This window comes from Hermetia illucens, chromosome 6, assembly GCF_905115235.1.
Source record: "Hermetia illucens chromosome 6, iHerIll2.2.curated.20191125, whole genome shotgun sequence".
Classification (NCBI taxonomy): Eukaryota; Metazoa; Arthropoda; class Insecta; order Diptera; family Stratiomyidae; genus Hermetia; species Hermetia illucens.
This window is the reverse complement of record NC_051854.1, coordinates 26246915-26267289: the sequence shown is the minus strand read 5'-3', so window position 1 is coordinate 26267289 and position 20375 is coordinate 26246915. Positions and strand designations below refer to the sequence as shown.

At 39.7% G+C, this 20375-nt stretch overlaps 2 protein-coding genes across 2 annotated transcripts in view; one reads left to right on the top strand and one right to left on the bottom strand.

Moving 5' to 3' along the window:
• Positions 1–20375, top strand: part of LOC119658764 (rabankyrin-5) — a 135147-nt gene that overhangs the window by 44687 nt on the left and 70085 nt on the right. The window lies entirely within an intron of this gene.
• LOC119658765 overlaps positions 69–20375 on the bottom strand; it is a 77749-nt gene continuing 57442 nt past the window's right edge. Inside the window, exons 2-3 of the mRNA XM_038066463.1 lie at positions 3846–4075; positions 69–831 (exon numbers count right to left, since the gene is read on the bottom strand). Of these exons, the coding sequence (XP_037922391.1) occupies positions 598–831; positions 3846–4075 (464 nt within the window). The 3' untranslated portion in view covers positions 69–597. The remainder of the gene's footprint in view (positions 832–3845; positions 4076–20375) is intronic.

Genomic DNA, 20375 nt, shown 5'->3' with positions numbered 1-20375 from the left:
AGTTAACTAAAATACTTACGTTTTCCTGGATACTTCTGCCAAACCTTGAAGATCAAACGATTTAACGGTCACAGTAGTGCTAATTTCACTTTATTATTCGTTTAAAAATAACTTATATAAATAACAAAGTCTAATGATAATATACAATGAATACAACTCGCAAGCTTATCCACGTCAATGATATCATGTGTATATTTGGGAACGAATAAAATCACACTTCATTTATAAAGCGTTGCATGTAATCAAGCATAGAAAATGTGTTCTAACGATAACAACAATCATCACCATGTTGCAAGTCTTCCTATCACAATAACCAAGAACGCATGTTCACGACCATGTCGCGGCGTCATTCTACTCGAGGAATGTTGTCACAACAAAAATTATAAATTAAGATAAATTCCTACCTAAAGTAATGCACATATTGATTGTGAGGTTGTTCGTAATTTGGCAGTTATATTTCATTAAGTTGCTCCCCAAGGGCAAAGTGCTTCCCGGGAACAATACACTTTGTGACTAATATGTACATCTGCAATCTCTGATCTTGTGAAGGACTAAATATCTGAATAGTGTATAATTTCATATGTTCGCTAAGTTCTCTCAATGTGCCGTACCGCTTCGAAGGTACTTCATTGCGTTGAATACGAAAATAACCGCCATCGCGTCCGTGTGGTAGCCTGCGGAATCTTTTGTTGCTGAGTTGCATAAGTTGCCTCGGCAGTGGCAATATGTCGTACTCGATGCTGACAGGGTGTTCTCCTTGAATTCTCGACACTCTTCACTGTAAGGCTCTTCGACTTTGTGCTCCCGACGCCAGGCTCCTTGTTTGAATACCTTGAAAAGATGAAGTATTTAGGATAAAGTTAAGTGTTAAATGGTTAACTTTTATATCATTAGTAAAACTGGCACATCAGATTTAATAGCTTTGCCTTGAATCGAACGAAGATACTTTTTGCTGTGACCGTTTGTTCTATATTTACTTTGACAATTTGTTTACAGTGCATGGATACATTGCAATTTTCGAAAAGAGCATTTTAAATCAACTTTAAAAAAAGGTTACTTTTGATATTTTGCTTCACGTGTTCTCCTCCCATATGCCCGTTAATCACGACCCCAAGGTTCGCTGCGAAAAATTACCCTCTCTCTTGATAAAATGACGTAACCCCTGTCAGTTCCTTTTTGCAATCAAAAGTGAGCGATCATTGACTCATTGAATGTTCTTTGAATATTTTCCACCCACATGGTAGTCGAGGTACGGACGGATAACATGACCTTACCATCGAAGGAACCCTTTTTCATGACTTTACGATGATGGACGCGACGTAATACCGACTACGGGAATCCCTATTTCAAACGTGATCAAGACCTGTCACGCCATTAATATAATGAAGTGTGATTTTGAAGGGTGTTACCTAGTCAGCTCCCATGTAGGCATATTCCCACGGTCCCACGGGATTGATTTAGAGGCCACACTCAGAAGTTCGTGACTGGCACAGTACTGGTTTATGCTGAGCGCAGGCTCAACATTCATACCAGTGGATTCGAGGCTTATCTAACACATATGTTTCAACTCAAAGGTATGGCGCCCGAGTTCTATTGCGCAACTCCACGCTTACCATAAATTCACAACTAATTCTGCCCGCGATATGGGCACAACCAGCACCAGGAATGGCGCATATGCTCTTAGAGGGTCATCCCTGTTTGCATGTTCCACTGAGGCTTCGTAGCAAGAGCCACTTCAGACGTGCCCCATTGCAGACTCGAATCTGTTTACCCTCAAGTACGTGGGGACAGCAACCTCTAATCTAATGCAAAATCTTGGTCAACCTACTGATGTTTCTCTTTTTTGTGGTAGTTTTGCTCAGATTTATGAAACTGTAATCGATAGAATGGACGCAGCAAATAATCAACGAGGATTAGTTTTAGACCCCGCCTAATTTTTTTGGGACCCATTTGTCGCATTTTTTGGCTTTCTCATTTTTTCACAAGTGATTGGTTGAAAGCAGACATTCTTGCTATGCCTAGTTGAGACGCAAATCCCCCCGTTTAAATCAATGCCTTTAACTGTTCGCTATCAACAACAAGTTTCCTCATTTATATCCTAGAAAATCCTTCTCACTTCAGAATTTGAATAGGGACGAGTCGATAGATAATAAATTGTTTTGGCGAGGTCAAATTTGTCTTTATAATTCAACCACTGATGACAAATTACGATGGCAAGTTACATAAATGAGCAGCACTTCCAAATGATAAAACCTTATTATCAAAATGAGGGCTCGTCAGTGCAAACTTTGCGAGCGTTTTTCCCATTGTACGGCAGACGTGGTGGTCTTTCAATGTCGATTCTCCAACATTTGTTCGCCAAATACTTGTTTGTCAAGATCGGTCGGGAACATTACCGCTATCCGTGAAAATATGGAAGAGAACCCGAGGCAATCAATTTCTCATCGTACATAAGAGCTTGGTTTTTTCGCAAACTTCAACTTGGTGAGACTGGCTCAGGAGCCCAAAATTAACGACCATAGAGAAGGTCGGTTGTTCGCCTACTAAACTTTGGAGCGTTTGGCAAAGGACCTCAATTTTGGTCAAAATTTAGTCGTTAGTGACGAGTTGTGTTTTTGCATAATTGGCTATATAAACAAGTAAAACTACCATATATGAGCCAACGTCAACTCACAAAAGGTTCGCCAAGTGGCAATGTATTCCCAAAAACCTTCTGTTTGGTGCCGATTTTGGGCAGGCGACTTCATTTGTCCGTATACGTTCTTCTTCGAGAATAACGTTGCTAAGACGTTCATTGTCAACGGCGAGTGTTACAGATCGGTGATAACCAATTTATTTTGCCTCAAGCAGGAAGAAACGTTCCAAATATATAACATACATAACATTCTACATGAGGTGACAGAAATTGATCACCAAGATCTTGCGATATGGTTCCGTAAGACAAGTGCTCCGATGACCCAAACTCAACATAACCTAGGTCATTGCTGAAATTCAGCCGATTCAATGTTGCAAAACCATCGAGAATTGAACTTTTCCGATCCAGGCTACTTTGCGAAACTCTTTTTCTTCAGTCCTTGTCCCGTTCACAGGCGGGGTCGGCTCGTCGTGATCGGTTTCCCCATTTGGCTCTATCGAATGCCTGATCTGGATGCAATCTCGAGGCTTTTAAATCCCCATCCAGCATATCAAGCCACCGTTGTTTCGGCTTCGGCCTTTTGGTCGTTTACCATCGACTTCGATGTTCACACCAATCTTGGCAAGTGAATTCTCGTTAGCGCGAATTGCGTGACCATACCATCGAAGACGCCTCTCTCGCAATTTTTCCACGATCGGTGCAACCCCATAACGATCGTGGATATCTTCATTTCGGATGTGATCAAAACGTGTCACGCCACTAGTCCAGCGCAAAGTCTTCGTCTCTATTTCCACGACATGCCGTTCATTGTCTTTTATAGTTGGCCAACACTCAGAACAGACGTGGGTGTAACACATGAGTGAATTTATATAACTATCAAATCTTCTATTATTGCACATCCAGAAAACAGCTTCTAAATCTACTGACTGAAGTGTTGTCAATCTAATTAGATATTCTCTCAATGGAAAGAGACTCCTTGTAGCAGGCTCTGCACTTGAATAATATGTCGTCCCGGGCACAAGATGGCGGAAGCTACAAGCATTCCCAAATCCGTTGCCGTTTTCATCTGTAGTTAGTGCTGTCCTTGATGAAGATAAGTCGGAAGCATACAACAAGTAACATATTTCTAGGCCAGTATTATATACAACGGAAATATCTTTTTATGGTTTTAATGTTAAAGAATTTCTGTGTGAATTGTAAATGAACTTACTTGATCGGTATATTTTTGATTTGCACAGCCTCGAGTTACTGTCTCTATTACATGATCCTTCTGCAATTCCATCCTGAGCACCTTCTTCTGGCACATCGTTGAATATGGGCAATCAATGACAAATTCATCGGTTTCTTCAAATTTTGAACATAGAGGAATGGTGGTATTGAAGTCTGATCTATATGTTGGTGTTACAACGCATCGATAACATTGTATGGCGGAACAGGATCCTGGAAAGAAGTAAAGATTGATTTTTGAATGTTACATTTTAAGGGAGAAAAGTACGTTTTAGGTGACTTTTAGTGCATGCATATGTATGTGTACGATGCCCTCAGGTTGTGGATAAAATCAGGCTCTATTGGTTACGGTGGGCGGGTCACTTAATCTGTAAGGATGAGGATAATCCAGCCCGGAAAGTCTATAAGGGCAATGTCTATGGTAGAAAAAGAAGACGACCCTGCCTGAGATGAAGCGATGACGTAGGTCAGGACGCCAGACAGCTTTTAGGGATATGGAATTGGTGGACCTCGGCGCAAAACCGAGATGTCTGGAGTTCCTTATAAAGGCAGGCCTAGACCGAATACCGGTTGTTGCACCGTTGATGATGATGATGATATGTATGTGTATCTCGAATTTTTACTAACTCGCGATATTGTAAAAAATGTCCTTACAGGAGAAATTGCCGGATTGTTATCTTTAAAACTTGTGTCCTGGAAGCTGATCCTTGAGAAGTGGAAATAGTGTTAAGTCAGATTGGATCTGAATAACCTGGATGTTCGAGATGGGTAGCCATTACAACTTCCGTTTTGTGAGCAGGTGTGTTCTCCTTGGAGAAAGAGCTAGCAATTCTGGCGTTTGTTTTGTTCTGGATAGCTTCTCGTAATTACCTTATTTGAACTACGTAGTATAATAGTAGGATTCGATGAGGGTAGGATTTGGTGATCATTCATAATGGTCCCTTTGTTTTCCAAATAATTGAGGCTACAGCTTTCCCGAGATTGCAGTGAAACCTGCACGTTCTTGGTATTGGTGATGATTGTTCTTACGAACTAAACAACGGCCTTGGGTCCCTGGATCATGCGATGAATCCATGGATAAGGACATGGACCAAGACAAAAATCGTTCCTGATCAGCTGAAGACTTCCCTTTCATCACCTAACATTCACAGTTTCTTCGTTATCATTCTTTTAATGTTATTATAGAAGATTCCTCTGAGCTCAGTTAAATATCTGATGGAAGTCACTCTTTGCCCAGCGCAATATCTTTGCATTGTTCTCTATATGGGAATGGAATAGTTCTTTTTTAAGTCAAACTTAAGAGAAAATTAAATACTTTTTAGTCTAATCAATACTTTCCTTCGTGTTCTATTATATGATATACTGCCAGCCGTTTGGTAGAAATAAAATCCCCTTTTTGTAAAATTCAGACGATTAACGTCAGAAGTCCGTAAGTCCGAGGTTCGTTTCTTTCTTTTCAAATGAAATTCCAAGGGGCGAAACATGTAAAAATCTGAAGGAGCGAGGTAAGGGTAGTACGGGTGTTAGACCATCTGATTTAAATTTAATTCCGCAGTTTTTCTCTGAGTGACTTTAGCAGTGTGAAACCTATCATTTCGTGGTGAAATATGATGTTGCCTTTACTTACAACGTTTTTGCTTCAACACTGCTTCGAGACGCTCTGGGTTTGCATGGTACATTTCCGTTGTTATAATTTGGTTGCATGGTACCCGCTCTGAGTAAATAATCCCTTGAGTATCTCACCAAACATACAATCAGACCTTACGAGTGTGAAATCCTGCTCTTGATGCCAATGGACATATTTCGTTCTTTTCTCAAAGTGCTCTTTTATAAAGAACCCATTTTTCATCCCCAGTGACCAAAAAAGACAGAAAGCTTTCCGATTTTTGTTTATTGAGGGGTGAAACACAATTGTTCAGGCGGTTTTATTCCTGAGGGATAACTCGTGGGACGCCCAGGGATCGGATCCTTCTTTCTACGGTACAGTTCTCTGATAGTTCAGCAATAGTTAATTTATCTTTTTCCTCAAATATGGATATAATAATTCCTCGGTTTCAAGCTCATGTGACCTCCCAGAACGGAGTTGCCCTTCGATCTGTTTTTCTTTATCACGAAAGCGTCAGAACCACTGCTGACACACACTTTTGGTTACAAAGTGGTCGCCGTAAATTGCATACAAAATTTCGACAAGTATCTACTGCTCTTTGTACGAGATCGAATTTATACAGTAATTAATGCCTCGAATGAATTTTATCTACTTAGTGTCCTCTTTCAATAGGGCTATTCCAATATTAGACCTCATGAAGCTAACAGGTAGTAAAAGGATCGCCTTTCAAAGAAGGATTAGGAGCGATTTAGAAAATCTGAGAAAACTTATGCACACATCCAAAATTTTGTTTATTTTTTTTTGGGCACAAGAGACACCTATGTACCATTACATTATTTTGACCACTACTCGTACCATTTTTCATTGCGACTCTCCAACAAAGGCAAATAAAGCCAATACCAGCTTCAGTGCTCCCCATTCTAATGGTTCACAATTGAGTAACAAGACCAATAAATTACAGATACTCTTGAATAGTCGTAAGAGCCGTCTTTTTGGTTTAGATTATAAACCTTTGATTAATTGCTTATTAAATGGTCTGTTGTTTATAAAAAAGATAGTATTGTTGATAATTCTCTAGCGATGTTGGACTGCGCACAGAATTTGGGGGCGTAAAATTATACAATAATTATTATCAGTATAACGATGTTCGGAATTAATTAAAATTATCAATTTAAGTAAAAAATTTGAATTTCATGAGAATAACCTCATTGAAACGGCAAAAAACATAATGGTAGGTTTAAATTGAAAACTTTTATTTCAAGATGTGAATAGGAAGTAGTTCGGAATGCTGTGCCACGTGTATGTAGTCAAGGTCTTAAACGAAGCTTGAAATTCGAATCAAATTATAATTGGTTGGGATTTCTACCAGTGTGTATTGTAGCCGCGCAAGAAACTTGTTCTTTTATTATTTGTAATTATGTCTTAATTATAATAGGCCCAGGTGAATTCGAAAGGCTCTCACATCACCATCTAGTGTACCAGAATTTTCACATTTAAAATTCTTCCTTGTATGTTATATGCAGCAAGGATCCCGAGGTTTCTCGTGAAGTTTGTTCTCGCAATGCATTCAGATTCAAAATGGAGCGATTGTTCGAGCGTACGCGATACACCACGAAGTTTTATGTTGAATTTCGGATATTGGTTACTGTATATAATTAGACAAGACAATGATCTTGCCAGTCCTCATGTATTCCTCGGAGACTTGGGTTCTTAGCAATAAGAATTGCGAACTCTAGGCCACGTTCGAGAGGAATCCTCCGGCTGAATAGGTTACGGTGGGCGGGTCACTTAATCTGTATGGATGAGGATGATCCCACCAGGAAAGTCTATAAGGGCAATATCTATGGTTGAAAAAGAAGACGAGACAGACCCTGCCTGAGATGGAGCGATGGCGTAGGTCAGGACGCTAGACAGCTTTTGGGGATATCGAATTGGTGGATCTCGGCACAAAACCGGGATGTCTGGAGTTCCTTATTAAGACAGGCCAAGACCGAATACCGGTTGTTGCGCCGTTGATGATGATGATGGTGGTATATAATTAGGGAAGGTTACGGAGGAATCCCATACCTAAACACAAATTTACGTTTGACATCGACGAAAAGTACAGGCGTCCATTAACTGATGGAAATGAGAACCTAAAATGATGGCTAAGAAGTGATGTGCCGAAAACTCATTCCATTTTGACAGAATATTTTAGGATAGGCAAATAGTACGATACAGAAATTAGGAGCCGACGTCGTATGCGCGTAGGTGTGGTTGTTGCGCAATACCCCACATAGGGACTTATAACAAATATGTACATACTAAATCCAAATGAAAGGGTTAGTCAAAGAAACCAGCCTGAGTAAATCTGGAGTAAAGTCAATGCGCATCGTCTTTTTTAACTATATGTTTCGCAAGGAGTGAGTAGCCAGTATTACATTAACTTGAGTGTCAGGCAGGGTAAAGTGGGTATAATTTTTTTTTAGCCGAATGTAGTCATGTGGGTTCAAATTAAAGGTTTCGATTAGCCCTTGCTAAATTAATTTTTACATTAGACGCCAAGGGGAGGGGCACGGGGGTCCGGAAAAGGCCAGTTACTTCAAGGATTCGGTCTCGGAAACTACCCAACCTAAATATTCGAAAAGAAATATGGTGGTTCATGCACATGGTATCTAGGCCTCAAAATACAGTACATCCCGATACCTGTTTAAATAAAGTTAATAACAGTATATTACCATATTTATTACAAATATATTTTCTACAAGTTGATTGAGTATTACTTTTAAGTTTTTTGTAGAATCATCACTTTTTGCAGTGTTGTATGCTACAGTATACAGCCTGATACTGCAAACTTTTTTAGAAATCGCACTACTAACAGAGTTATAATAGGGAAACTTGTTTCTTTTCTACAAATTTCTTGCATTCTAAGACATTGAATGCCAGTATCGATCGTACTGGCATCATATAGTGAATGGTTTGACTGAACGAAATGGATAAATATTAGGGGCTAGGTACAAATGGAACAAATTCCCACTTAAAAATGCTTATATGAGCAATAATGAAAACCTTTCATACCTGAATGGTTTAATTTCCGGTTTCCCGACTTGTGATTTATTTATATTAGGCCAAGTTTAGTGAATAAATTACTCTGTATTGCAAAAACCAAAGAGTGCAGTTAATTATTCACCTGACTTAATACTGGAACTTTAGGTTTGTTCTCTACTAAACATATTCTCTATTATAACATACACTTTCATTCCAATCGTGCCAAATTGATGGGGGCATGTAGGGATTTTGATTGTGTTGTTATTAAATTTTCAACAAACTACTTCACGGACACAGCGAAACTACTCCGCCCTAAAATCCACTCAAGACGCCCGCATTCTTTCTTTACTGTTCTGTGTCAAGTGTTGGAAGGCTTCAAGCTTTCGAGTGAAAATGGTGGTCACTTTCCATGTGCTCCTCTGCAGTAACACGGAAACAATATTAGCACAGAAAAACTTGATCCAGTTTGGTGCCACCTTCGGAAGAAACAACGTTTCTTAGGATTGATATAAATTGATCAACGTCTTCGATGCTCCGCCCATTAATGTGACAAGGAAAGTGTGATCGCCAATACACTTGATTCTTTTGTCAAATCCGGAGCCATTTGGTGCATGACCCGGTGCGACCAAAGAGATGTCATCACCACAGGCGGAGTGTTTGGGAAAGGATGCCATAGTCCATTGCCAAGGCAGCATGAAGAACGTTACCGATAACAAAAAGAAATAATATCGGTGATAAGGTGGAACCTCTCTACTTTGACATAAATATCTTTTAGAGTAGGACCCTTGCGTAGGGATGGTAAGTTCTTACAACTCGATTCACCTATAAATCCCAAAATTTTGCGCGGTTTTTGTAAGAAATTTTTGACTTTTACTATCATAAACAACAGTTCACCAAGTTCCCAAATCAAAGACAGAAAAGCCTCAAGGAAACAAAAAAGCGTACTAAATATAACCAACCCAGATACCATGTCATAATATTTAATATAGTAGCCTAGATGCTTGCTCCAAACTACCGGAAGCAATCTTCCTTGTGCGTAGTGTCAACGGCCTTATTTCTGTTTCCAAGAAGAAGCTTGAAAGTTTGCCAAAACGGGACGTTGGCAACGGGCACAGAGGCCTCGATGACCTGTGTCAAAGTTCCCGTCGACGCCTTCATGAAAGCCGATAGAGATTGGGTGATGTGCTGACACCACTGTCGATGTTTAAGGGCATTATTTGAAGCATTTTATATTTTGGTATGTTAAAATTCAATAAATCCCCTTTTATGAATTTGATTGGATAGTTTTGGGATAGATTCTTTATACCTAGAGCCAAGCAAGAGGGGTAGGAAAAATGGGTTGTTCTTCCGTTTATTACTCTCTGAACCCTCATGCGTAATTGTGAAGTCAAACTAAGCATGTAATTTGAATTTGGGCCCTTGAAATAGTTTGAAAAAGGCTCATTAATTATGTTGCAATCCATTATATACCTCCTACCGATTTGAATAGATTTAAAATCGAAGATCGTTTTTCGTAAGTAATACGATAAACAAAACAATTAAGAAGTATCACATTCGTTCATTTTTCATTATTTTTAAACAAGCTATGGGAAAATTGCGTCGGCAAATCTTAAAAACTTGAGCAAATGTTTATTTATACTTGTGACTGATTGAAAACACTTGGCGCTCTCAAGTACTGTATGTGTGTACTGTGCACCCGGGGAATGTTCATAGGAATGGCATATAGTATGTTTAATATAAAACTGAAAATATTTAATTAGACTCTTTTTACGATGTTTATATATATATTATCAAATTTTTAAAACGTTCTAATATATGCATATGTAAATAACAGATGAAAAAATAAATAAATAATAAAGTTGGTTTGAATGATAAAAATATTTTTTCCGCCGAGATAAATAATAGATGAAGCGCGGCTGCATTTTTGTCAATTTGACTTTAACCTTGGAAACCGTAATTGGGTTCAAGAAATATTTTCGTAGTATCAGCAAGTTCTCTCTGATGTTATAAGGAATTATGGAATATAAAAAGAAGGTTGCACTCGCTAACTGAGCCAAAAATTTATGACAAGTAGCTAACTAAGAGTTACTTTCAACTGGCTTTGAATGTTAAGAAGGATGGATGGTCATCTTATTTTGGTCGAAGATGAGCCATATATATACCGTATATATAGAGAATAATATGTTCGTCATCATCCATTCGCTCTACTTATCAGCATTTGACTCATAACAACTCTTTTTTTTTTCTGTTTTTCTCCCTTTTAGGAGTTTGAGTTTGAGCGAATTTCGATAAATTCAAAACAGGAAAGACACCTAGGTAACCTTGTAAACTGATAAAGTGTTCCAATGCACTTGTTTAGTGTTTCCTAATCGATTCCCGAATTTCCAGTAGATTGGCCAAGTTTGAATGTTCTTCAATTCACTAGATGATGTCAGGACTAATCCCCTTTCGTATTATGGTATTTCCCTTTTCTCGGTTCTCGGCAAAGCTCTGGGCAGATTGTCGTGCTTTTTTGGAGATGTAAACAATTTATCTGATGTCTGGCAATATGATTTCCATTCAGTAGATCCCCTAACGAGGCTTAGGTATATGTGAAAGAGAATGCCTTTGTTCAAAGGATAAAGAAACGATTTTACCAAGCAGTTGGAATAGGATTTGCTTAGAGACTCGTCGCGTCCCTATCTAAAATCTTTAACATATGCGAGTATGCCGATAATCTTTTCATCCTACAAAGTCTCGATGGGGTTCAAATCAGGAGACAGCCGGCGCTTTCACAGTTCTGGCAATTATACAAAAGCCCTTCTTGAACTAATCACGCTTTATGCTTGCGGTTATTATCCTGGTAAAAGTGGAAAGTCTGCCGAATTCCTATTTTTGCCTCACTTCGTCTTTAATCTATTTAAAATATAAGGTATTCACAATACTATCAATAAATGCTAATTTCAACACCAGCTGCCGAAATACAACTCGAAACTATATCGCTTCCGCCACTATGTGTGGCTGTTATCGTTGGTTGCTCGCTATAAATAATGAAATATTTAGGAATATTGAGTAATCTTGCTATGTTGGCGGAAGTGGTATCTTAAATCCATATAGTTAACGCTGGCGCCAGTTAAATTTTGACAGCAAATTTAAAGATCTTAAGACAAATGGGCAACAACTTTGGAGGTTTCTTAATTCTAACATAGTTAGAGCTATACTCCCGAGCAAACTCCATCATATTTGACGGTTGTGTTCTTTGATAAATGGTTGTCTTCGCGCATTATACCCTTCACTTCTGATTACAGGTCTTATCGTTTCGATACAGCGTCTCTTTTTAGTCTCGTCGTGATACTCGCGTGTCAATGTAGGAACACTTATTTTCGCATTCAATTTGACTTCTTGAATGATAAGGCGGCACGTGTCGTCACCAATTGGGAGCCAGGAGGAAGCTACAAAGGCAGAATTATATCCCACAGTTCGAACAGTGGTGAATGATAACAATGTACGGTTAGCAGCATTCAGATACAGCTCCATAAGGGTGATTCCCCTCCTCTTCCCAGTCTCCCCACGTTATCATAACAAAATTATTTTATCTCAAATTGGATGGGATGAGCCGTTAGACGCAAATGCCTTTAGTATCGCCTCCGAAGCTTCTTAAGAGTTGTATCTTGAAAATTGAAATGAAAGTGTCAGCTGATTCGACTAGCCAGGTGTGATGGCAAATCTGATCGAAGACGCCTATTCGATTGCGATTTACACAGGCAACAATTAACTTCACCTACTTCGTGAAGTTACTAGCAAAACCGTGCACACGTATATGTTGGCGATCATTTCTGCGAAGACACACCCCGGGTTTTAAAAATCGTATACTGTCATTTTTAGGCCATTTATTAACTGAGAGGGAGAGGGGCAGCCTTCGTGGTTGAAAAAATCAAGGGCATGCGAATTATTTAAATGAAAGGATTACTAACATGTCCGATATTAATTTTTAGCTGACCCATTTTTGGGTGCAGGTAGAAAATGTCGTAGAAGATTCTAAATTTCCAGGTTGACTTCAGGGCTTTTCTCTTGTTTACTCGTTTGTGAAGTTATATGGCATTTACATGGTGATTTTATTATTTTTTTTATCCCACCTTATTATCGGTGAAACTTTGATTTATTCTCACTATCATCACATTTAATGCTGTCGAGGATATACGCTCGCAGTAGTGAGACAAGTACAAAGTCAAACACAAACGTCTATCTGATGATGGTGCTCTATCCCATCAACCACGGTACGGTCCGATTATGACACTTGCTATTCGGATGATGCTTATATTATCAAATCCGTTTGTTACCAATCCTCAGTTTAAACCTCAGAAATCCCAGTACCATTTTTACAGAAACCCCAACCTCGATCCATAAAGAAGATTTAAGATTATCAGCAATAAAAACTTTTTAGGCTACAGCAAATGATGATCGACTCCTCAACTTCTAGGCTAGTCCAGTCATTTGAAAAAAAAAACGTTGAAACAAATTCTGCAAAAGTAAAAAAAAAAAATAAATGCATACCCTGTTGGGGTAGTCCACCACCCGACTGGCAAGAAAGTACCACAGTTCCAATATGGAAAAAGAAAGGTAGTCCAGCAGCAATTACCGTCCGATTCGGTTACTTTCCCATACCATGAAGATTTTTGAACGCATTCTTGACAATCGTATTCGCGAAATCGTTGAAATTATCGTAAATCAAGTCGAATTTGTCAAGAACTGCGGAACTACTGACGCAATACACCCTGCGGGGTTACTCATGGAGAAATACCGTGAGAAGCATCGCCCTCTTTACATTGCATTTCTGGATCTGGAGAAAGCGTTTGACCGTGTGCCACACGAACTCATATGGTAAGCTCTACGACAACACTTAGTGCCAGAAGAACTCGTGCGCTGGGTTCAATTGCTCTACCACGATCCGAAAAGTAAAGCTCAAAGTGTGGGGTGTGTATCAAAACCGCTTCGTGCCCCTGTCGGTGTTCATCAAGGAAGCGCCCTCTCACCACTCCTCTTTACTCTTATTATGGACATCGTCATACGTGACATCCAACGTCCAGCGCCCTATACACTGCTTTATGCAAATGATGTTTTCCTAGCATTTATAGCGAAAATGATCTCGAGCAACTTGTCCAAAAATGAAATGATCGCCTGATGCAACACGGTCTCAGATTGAATCTAAAGAAAACTAAATTTTTGACGACCGATCCCCATGAAACAGGCATAATCACTATCAACTCCAGTGAACTGCCCAGAACTAAGCGATTTAAATACCTCGGGTCAACGCTATCAGCGGATGGAGAACTGCGTTTTGCAATTGCTTCACGCGTTCCACAACTGATGTTTTTTGTGATCGGCGTATCAACGAACGTCTCAAATCTCTCTATAGTTCTGAGTGTTGGCCGACTATAAAAGACAATGAACGGCGTATTGTGGTAATGGAGACGGAGATGTGAGGTGCTTTTAATGAAAAGAAGGACTCTGCTGAAATTAGTGACTCCCTGAGCGGACTGTGCATCATGTTCATCGTTACATTAAATACAGACAAAATCTGAATTTCTCAAGAAAAATTTAATTTTTTTCAAAAAGAAATACCGACGATGTGGAACGGAAATCCCAGGACTAGGTTTTTTCAATACTACTATATACTACAGTCTGGTATTCACTCCCATATCTTTGAAGCGTAGAAGACATCGTTTGGTATTTCGATACCAGCAGCTAAATTGAATCACCAGGGATTTATAAGCGTCAATAACTGCTCCGCTCTACTAAAGACTGTCTTCCTTGAAGAATCTATCCTTGAGCAATTTTTTCAAATTTGCGTGGAGTTTATGATATGGATCCCAGCTTCTTCTTTCAGGGCTACCCGAGAAGCCTACGCACCTTTTTTCTGTTCTCCGCCACTTGCTTCTATGGCGTCCCACTCGTTATTCATTGTTTCTCAACCAGCGATTTCATCTAGATCGAAATATTCAGTCTTGTGTTCGCTTTGGATATGGGGAGGGTGGTATTCTCAAGCCCTCAGTTAACTTCCAATCGAGTGCAGTTCTCGATTTTGAAAATAATTCTAGAAATGTCTCTACTTTAGATACTTAAATCTGTTTATAGAAATCCCATACTCCTGTATCTTATCTACGCGCTAAATTAAGCAAATTGAAAACTCTTAAAATTTTTTCGATGCCTAACATATTTTTGCCAAAAATTTACACATGTCAAACCACACACATTGGAAAATATCTCAAAGTCTACAGAGCTAGATGAACTGTAGTTTATTGAACTTTGCATCGCGTATGCATATTTCACAAAAATAGCTCAACGGCCTAATGTAAACTATGTAAGTGAGTACTAGCGGAGTAATAACAAAAAAGATTGAAAGGAAATAAATTTATGAGATTGTTTGCTTGCAGCGTATCTATTAATACCGAATACTCCGACGGAAAACACTTATAAATCATTTAGCGCTTCGTATCATTGGGTTTCAACCAAGTTCAAGGTGAAAAAGTTATTTATCTAGTACATGAACAGGCGTAGTAGGAAATGATTGCCTTCGTGTTTTTTTTGCGCTCTTGTTATGAAGACGTTTTGTGCTAATTATCATTAATTACGTACCAATTTCAATCAACTAGAGTGGCAAAAAGTTGAACAGTTTTGAAGCTAAAATGATTATGAAATAGTTTTTGTTGCATGATTTCGGCGTATTATGAATAGTTTCATTAAAGACCGGATTTATATTAGCTTTTTTTGGTTTATTTTCTTTAATGAATCTATATTGTATATTATATCAATGGTTAGGTGTCATTGAGATTTTCAAAAGATTATATATTTAAAAAAAACCCTTGCAGTATCCTGCAGTGATAATTATTCATTTATGAATCAACGTGGTAATTATTCACTTATTGATATATGTATATATAAAGCTTATAATAGTAATAAAGGGGTAAAAAAGTGATGTAATATATTTAAAAAAAAAAAAGGAAACATACTGAAATATGAAGCGGAGAACATTTCAACGAATGCATTGCATTTTTCTGAGTATGTTTTGTTGGATGATGATAAGCTTATCTAACACTAGTCTAACAAGAACTTGTTACGGAACTTTTCTAGATATATTGTGAAAATTAGTATCACAATATTGTTATTAAGTCGATTCAAAGGAAACTGACAGATTGCAATCTAATCGTGGGAAGGAGATTCGTAGTATGTTTTTATGATAGTTAACAAAGTCGTATGACAAATCATTTAAGCCGTTCGAATTTTATACTCAGAATTCACTTATTTTTTTAAACGACTTGTTTGTTTGAATGCCTTATGAAGTCAGGCTGTACGTTATAAAGATTATCTCTGAGATCCGATTGATTCAGACGCACTTAAATTCAAATATTCAATGCAGGATTGAAAACTTCCGAGAGCAAAGAGGAAAATAGACGCTTCAACAATCTTCCTTAATTGTTGACTGCTTCTGTATTAGGAGGTGTCTGTCGTTCAAGTACATATTTCATCCCTAATCCTTTTTAAAGCATTTCTTTCCTTTACTATTCTCAATAAAATTTGTTTTGAAGATGGATATTATTTAACTCTTTTCTCTGTTGTTAATCATAATAGAGCATTTCGTATTTCCCTTTCTAAACCCGCCGATAATCTCTCTTTTAAGTATCACTCAGTATTACGCTGTCCTATGGTACGACAGTCCTATTACGACAGTTTTAGGTTCTCAAAATCTAAGGACGTCTTCTAAAGTCACCAACCGTGCAACGTATTTTCACTTTAAATCTGGGGAGGCGGGATAGCAGGGTATGAATTACACACATGCGATACGGAACGCTAGCCCTACTATCTCGGTTTTCTCTAGATGATAGTTAAAGGAGCACTCATTAAAAGTCCGTACAGAGTCCTTTTCCTAAGAAGAATATAAAAACACCGTGCTAACGGCCTCCTTCACTAAAATGCCCGCATAATGACAGTGTTCATTAGTTACATGAACGCCGGCTCCGTTTGATTAAAGTCTTCTTTTTCTTCAGCCTTTGTCCCGTTCACAAGGAAGGTCAGCTCGTCGTGATCGATATCGCCATTTGGCTCTATCGAATGTCTGATCTGGGTGCAATCTCCAGGTTTTTAAATCGCCATCCAGCGTATCAAGCCGCCGTTGTTTCGCCCTGCCTTTTGGTCGTTTACCATTCGATGTTCAGACCATTCTTGGCAAGTGAATTGCGCAACCCCATAACGATCGCCGATATTTCCATTTTGGATGTGATCAAAACGTGTCACGCCACTAGTCCAACGCGAAGGTGTTGCCAAAAATTCAGTTTTGTTTAGAATCAATCTGACACCGTATTGTATGAGGCGATCATTCCATTTTTGAACAAGATGCTCGAGATAATTTTTGCTATAAAATGCTAGGAAAACATCATTTGCATAAAGCAGTGTGTAGGGCGCTGGACGTTGGGTGTCCCGTGTGACGGTGTCCATAACAAGAACAGAGAGGAGTGGTGAGAGGGCGCTTTCTTGATGAACACCAACAGAGACACGAAGCGGTTTTGATACATCCGCCATACTTCTAACTTTACTTTTCGGATCATGATAGAGCAATCGAACTCAGCGCACGGGTTCTTCTGGCACGATATATTGTAGTAAAGCATACCAGATGAGTTCGTGTGGCACACGGACAAACGCTTTCTCTAGATCCAGAAATGCAATGTAAAGAGGGCGATGCTTCTCACGGTGTTTTTCCATGAGTAACCACGCAGCGTGTATTACGTCATTAGTTCCGCAGTTTTTGACAAAGCCGGCTTGATTTACGGTTATTTCAACGATTTCACGAATATGATTGTCAAGAATGCATTCAAAAATCTTTATGCTGGACTACCTTTCTTTTTCCATATTGGAACAGTGGTACTTACTTGCCAGTCAGATGGTCTTCTTCCTTCCTGAATAACCCGATTAAAGAATTCACTGAGCCACAGTGTTGGGTCCCAGCTCTTCGCTTTCCAGACCTCAGATGCGATGTCGTCAGGTCCTGTGGTTTTCCCCGATTTCATTCGTTTTATTATCTCCTCGACTTCAGTTACGCTGACAGTGAGTCCTTGAGGGTTTTACGTGGGTACCTGTCGGGGAGAGTTAATCCCACGGTCTTGTTAAGACACAGATGCTGTCACAAGCAACAACGGTACCAGTCTATACCAAGTGCATGGCTTAGCATTTATACTGGTGGATGCAAGACCTACCTAAATCTCTACCGAACTAAGGAATACGACACCCGTGTTGAAACGCAACACCATGCCGAGGCCCGAAGGTCTCTTCTCGCTTGAGCATAACCACAACCCCCATGAAACTCCAACTAGGGGACCTACCGCAAATAACCGAGCTGTACTCACATACAACGGGAGTTCACCCGAAGTATGAGAGTCCAGGAGCTATCCCGGTTCCCATGGTACCAGTATACCCCTGGTAAGGTTTCGTGACCAATTTACCACTTCAGATGAGTCCCCGTGCAGACTCGGGTCTGATCGCCCTAATTAGGCCTTTGGAGCATTAACCTACTGCATCACGGCCGGCAAACCAAAGTGAGTACAGCGTCTCCCGGTGCCACCACTACGGAGGTTCTCCTCGGCCACTTGGTTTTGGTTTGGCCGACAGGGTTGGGGCTGCAACCTCATCGCCACCTCTGAGCACCAGTTGCGCTGATAGGTGGAACTGGTCCAAATGTCGGCAATGATTGTGGAAGTGGAGGATGAGCAAATTCTTCAGTTGAAATCTGCTCGAAGTATTCTCGCCGTCTATCTGTTGCGGCTCGACGGTAAGCAAAGTACCGTTCTTGTCATTAATGGAACAAAAGTGTTCAATATCCTGCGTGCGTTCGTTACGGCTTTTAACAAGTCGATACAGATCTCTCTCGCCATCCCGAGTGCCCAGTTTATCGTAAAGATTTTTGTAATGGTCCGCTCCAGTGACAGCGACTACTTTCTTTGCTTCCCGGTTGTCATTCTTATAAATTTGCCAATTGGCCAGCGTTTTATCGTCGAGAAATTTGTAGTAGAGGCATTTCTTTTCACCGACCTTCATTTTAACGTCATCAATCCAAAGTCAAGTATCTCGGTTGACGTACCGCTTATCCGACTTTGTGACCTCGAGGGTTGCAGAGGCCGCTTTGTGAATCGTGTCTTTCATTTGGTTCCACGATTCTTCCACGTTCGTAATGGTCAGTAATCGTGTGAGTGAGATCATTTCTTCTTTAGTCTCATGAAATCGCCACCATTTAATGCGCCGCGGGGCAGTGCGTTCCTCAGGCTGTTTTATCAGTGGCTTAATTCGTAGGACGGCAATCAACGGCCGATGTTGAAGTGCGATGGTCTCATATTGAACGACTTTGCAATCAGTGACAGTGGTAAAGGTTGGTGTCTTATGAGAATATAGTCGATCTGCGTTTTACTGTTCCCACTATAAAATGTAGGAAAATGAGACAATCGTTTGATGAACCATGTATTGATAAGTACAAGGTCATGGGTGTTCACAAAATCGATTATATGCTCGCTACCCTCTAAACCCCTTTCCCCCATGACACCTGTTACCGTCAAAATATCAATACAAAAAACCTTCATATTTACTTTTTTTAACAGCTCCATATTTTCGCTCAAAAATCAGATTTTTGTTGCCCAGTAATGTAGATCAGAATTCAGAAAGTTTCGCGACACAACTGAAACACAAGTTCCCTACGCAACTTCACCAAAGGCTCCGTCAAGAACAGCTAATCGTCGACTCCTAGGACGCCAGACTCTGGAGAGGGCTTTTGCTGCGTCTTGAAAGCAGCTCACTCCACCAGTTCTCCTGAAAACCCAATGGCAAAGCTACCCAATCAGTCATCAGCGGTGAATTAGGCGGAACCATTAGGGTATTGCTAAGAGCAATTTCACGCGGGCGCTCAGGATAGATCTTACTTGGTATTTACTCTTACAAGTTGCCTTCAACATCTGCATCTCTAACAGGAAAGTTCGCAACCTTCGGGGCTATACCATACTTAATGTACTCACTATAATCCAGCCACTCGTTTTTTAGGAAAAAATTAGAAATCCTCTCTTGCAATTTACAAAGCCTCTAGCATCCAACCCTACTCGACTTGCAACAACTGAGACTGGATAACACTAAGCCTACCAGACACTATGACTTTATCTGTACGGGCCAGAATCCTTGAAAAAGCGAATCTTCTACGTAGTCTTTTCCCACCCTCGTCAAAACGGGTGAATCACCAAGCAAAGGATTCGCCATCAGTTCATTTGGCCAAGTATGTCAAAAGAAATGTCGCGAACCTGTCTCGCTTGACAAAAAGGCAAGGTGGGTCGGCATATATACTTATCCCATGAGAAAGCTGCCACCAATTCATTTGTATGGTTTTGACAGATGCGTAGCTAAATTAGGCTTATGGCTGCCGCTTTTCTCTGGAATTTGCACGTTAAATATCGACCGGAAATGCATGTATGGATTTAATCGCACAAGAAAAAGGTTCGTATGGTTTTTCACAATCAATCAGTTTAGTTTTCCAAAAGGACCCATCATCGCCATTTTCCAATTTCGCTACTTTTACTTCGACATATGATGTCAATATTCGTCTTTGAGAGGACATACTTTGCTATAATCACCGACGGAGACCTTTACCAATGGATCAGTGATAGAAGTGGGATCACACTTGCTAGTGCTTTCGGAAAATTTGAGGATAGAACTAGCCCCCCGGAAAATTAAAAATCTTATTCTAGACAGAGATATACACCACCTCTATTGCCAGTAGAAGAATGTTGTTGACAAAATTGACGGAGTCACACCATATATTCCGTCTTCGACAGTTAAGCGGTATTAGCTGTACATAGAAAATTCATATCATGCCAT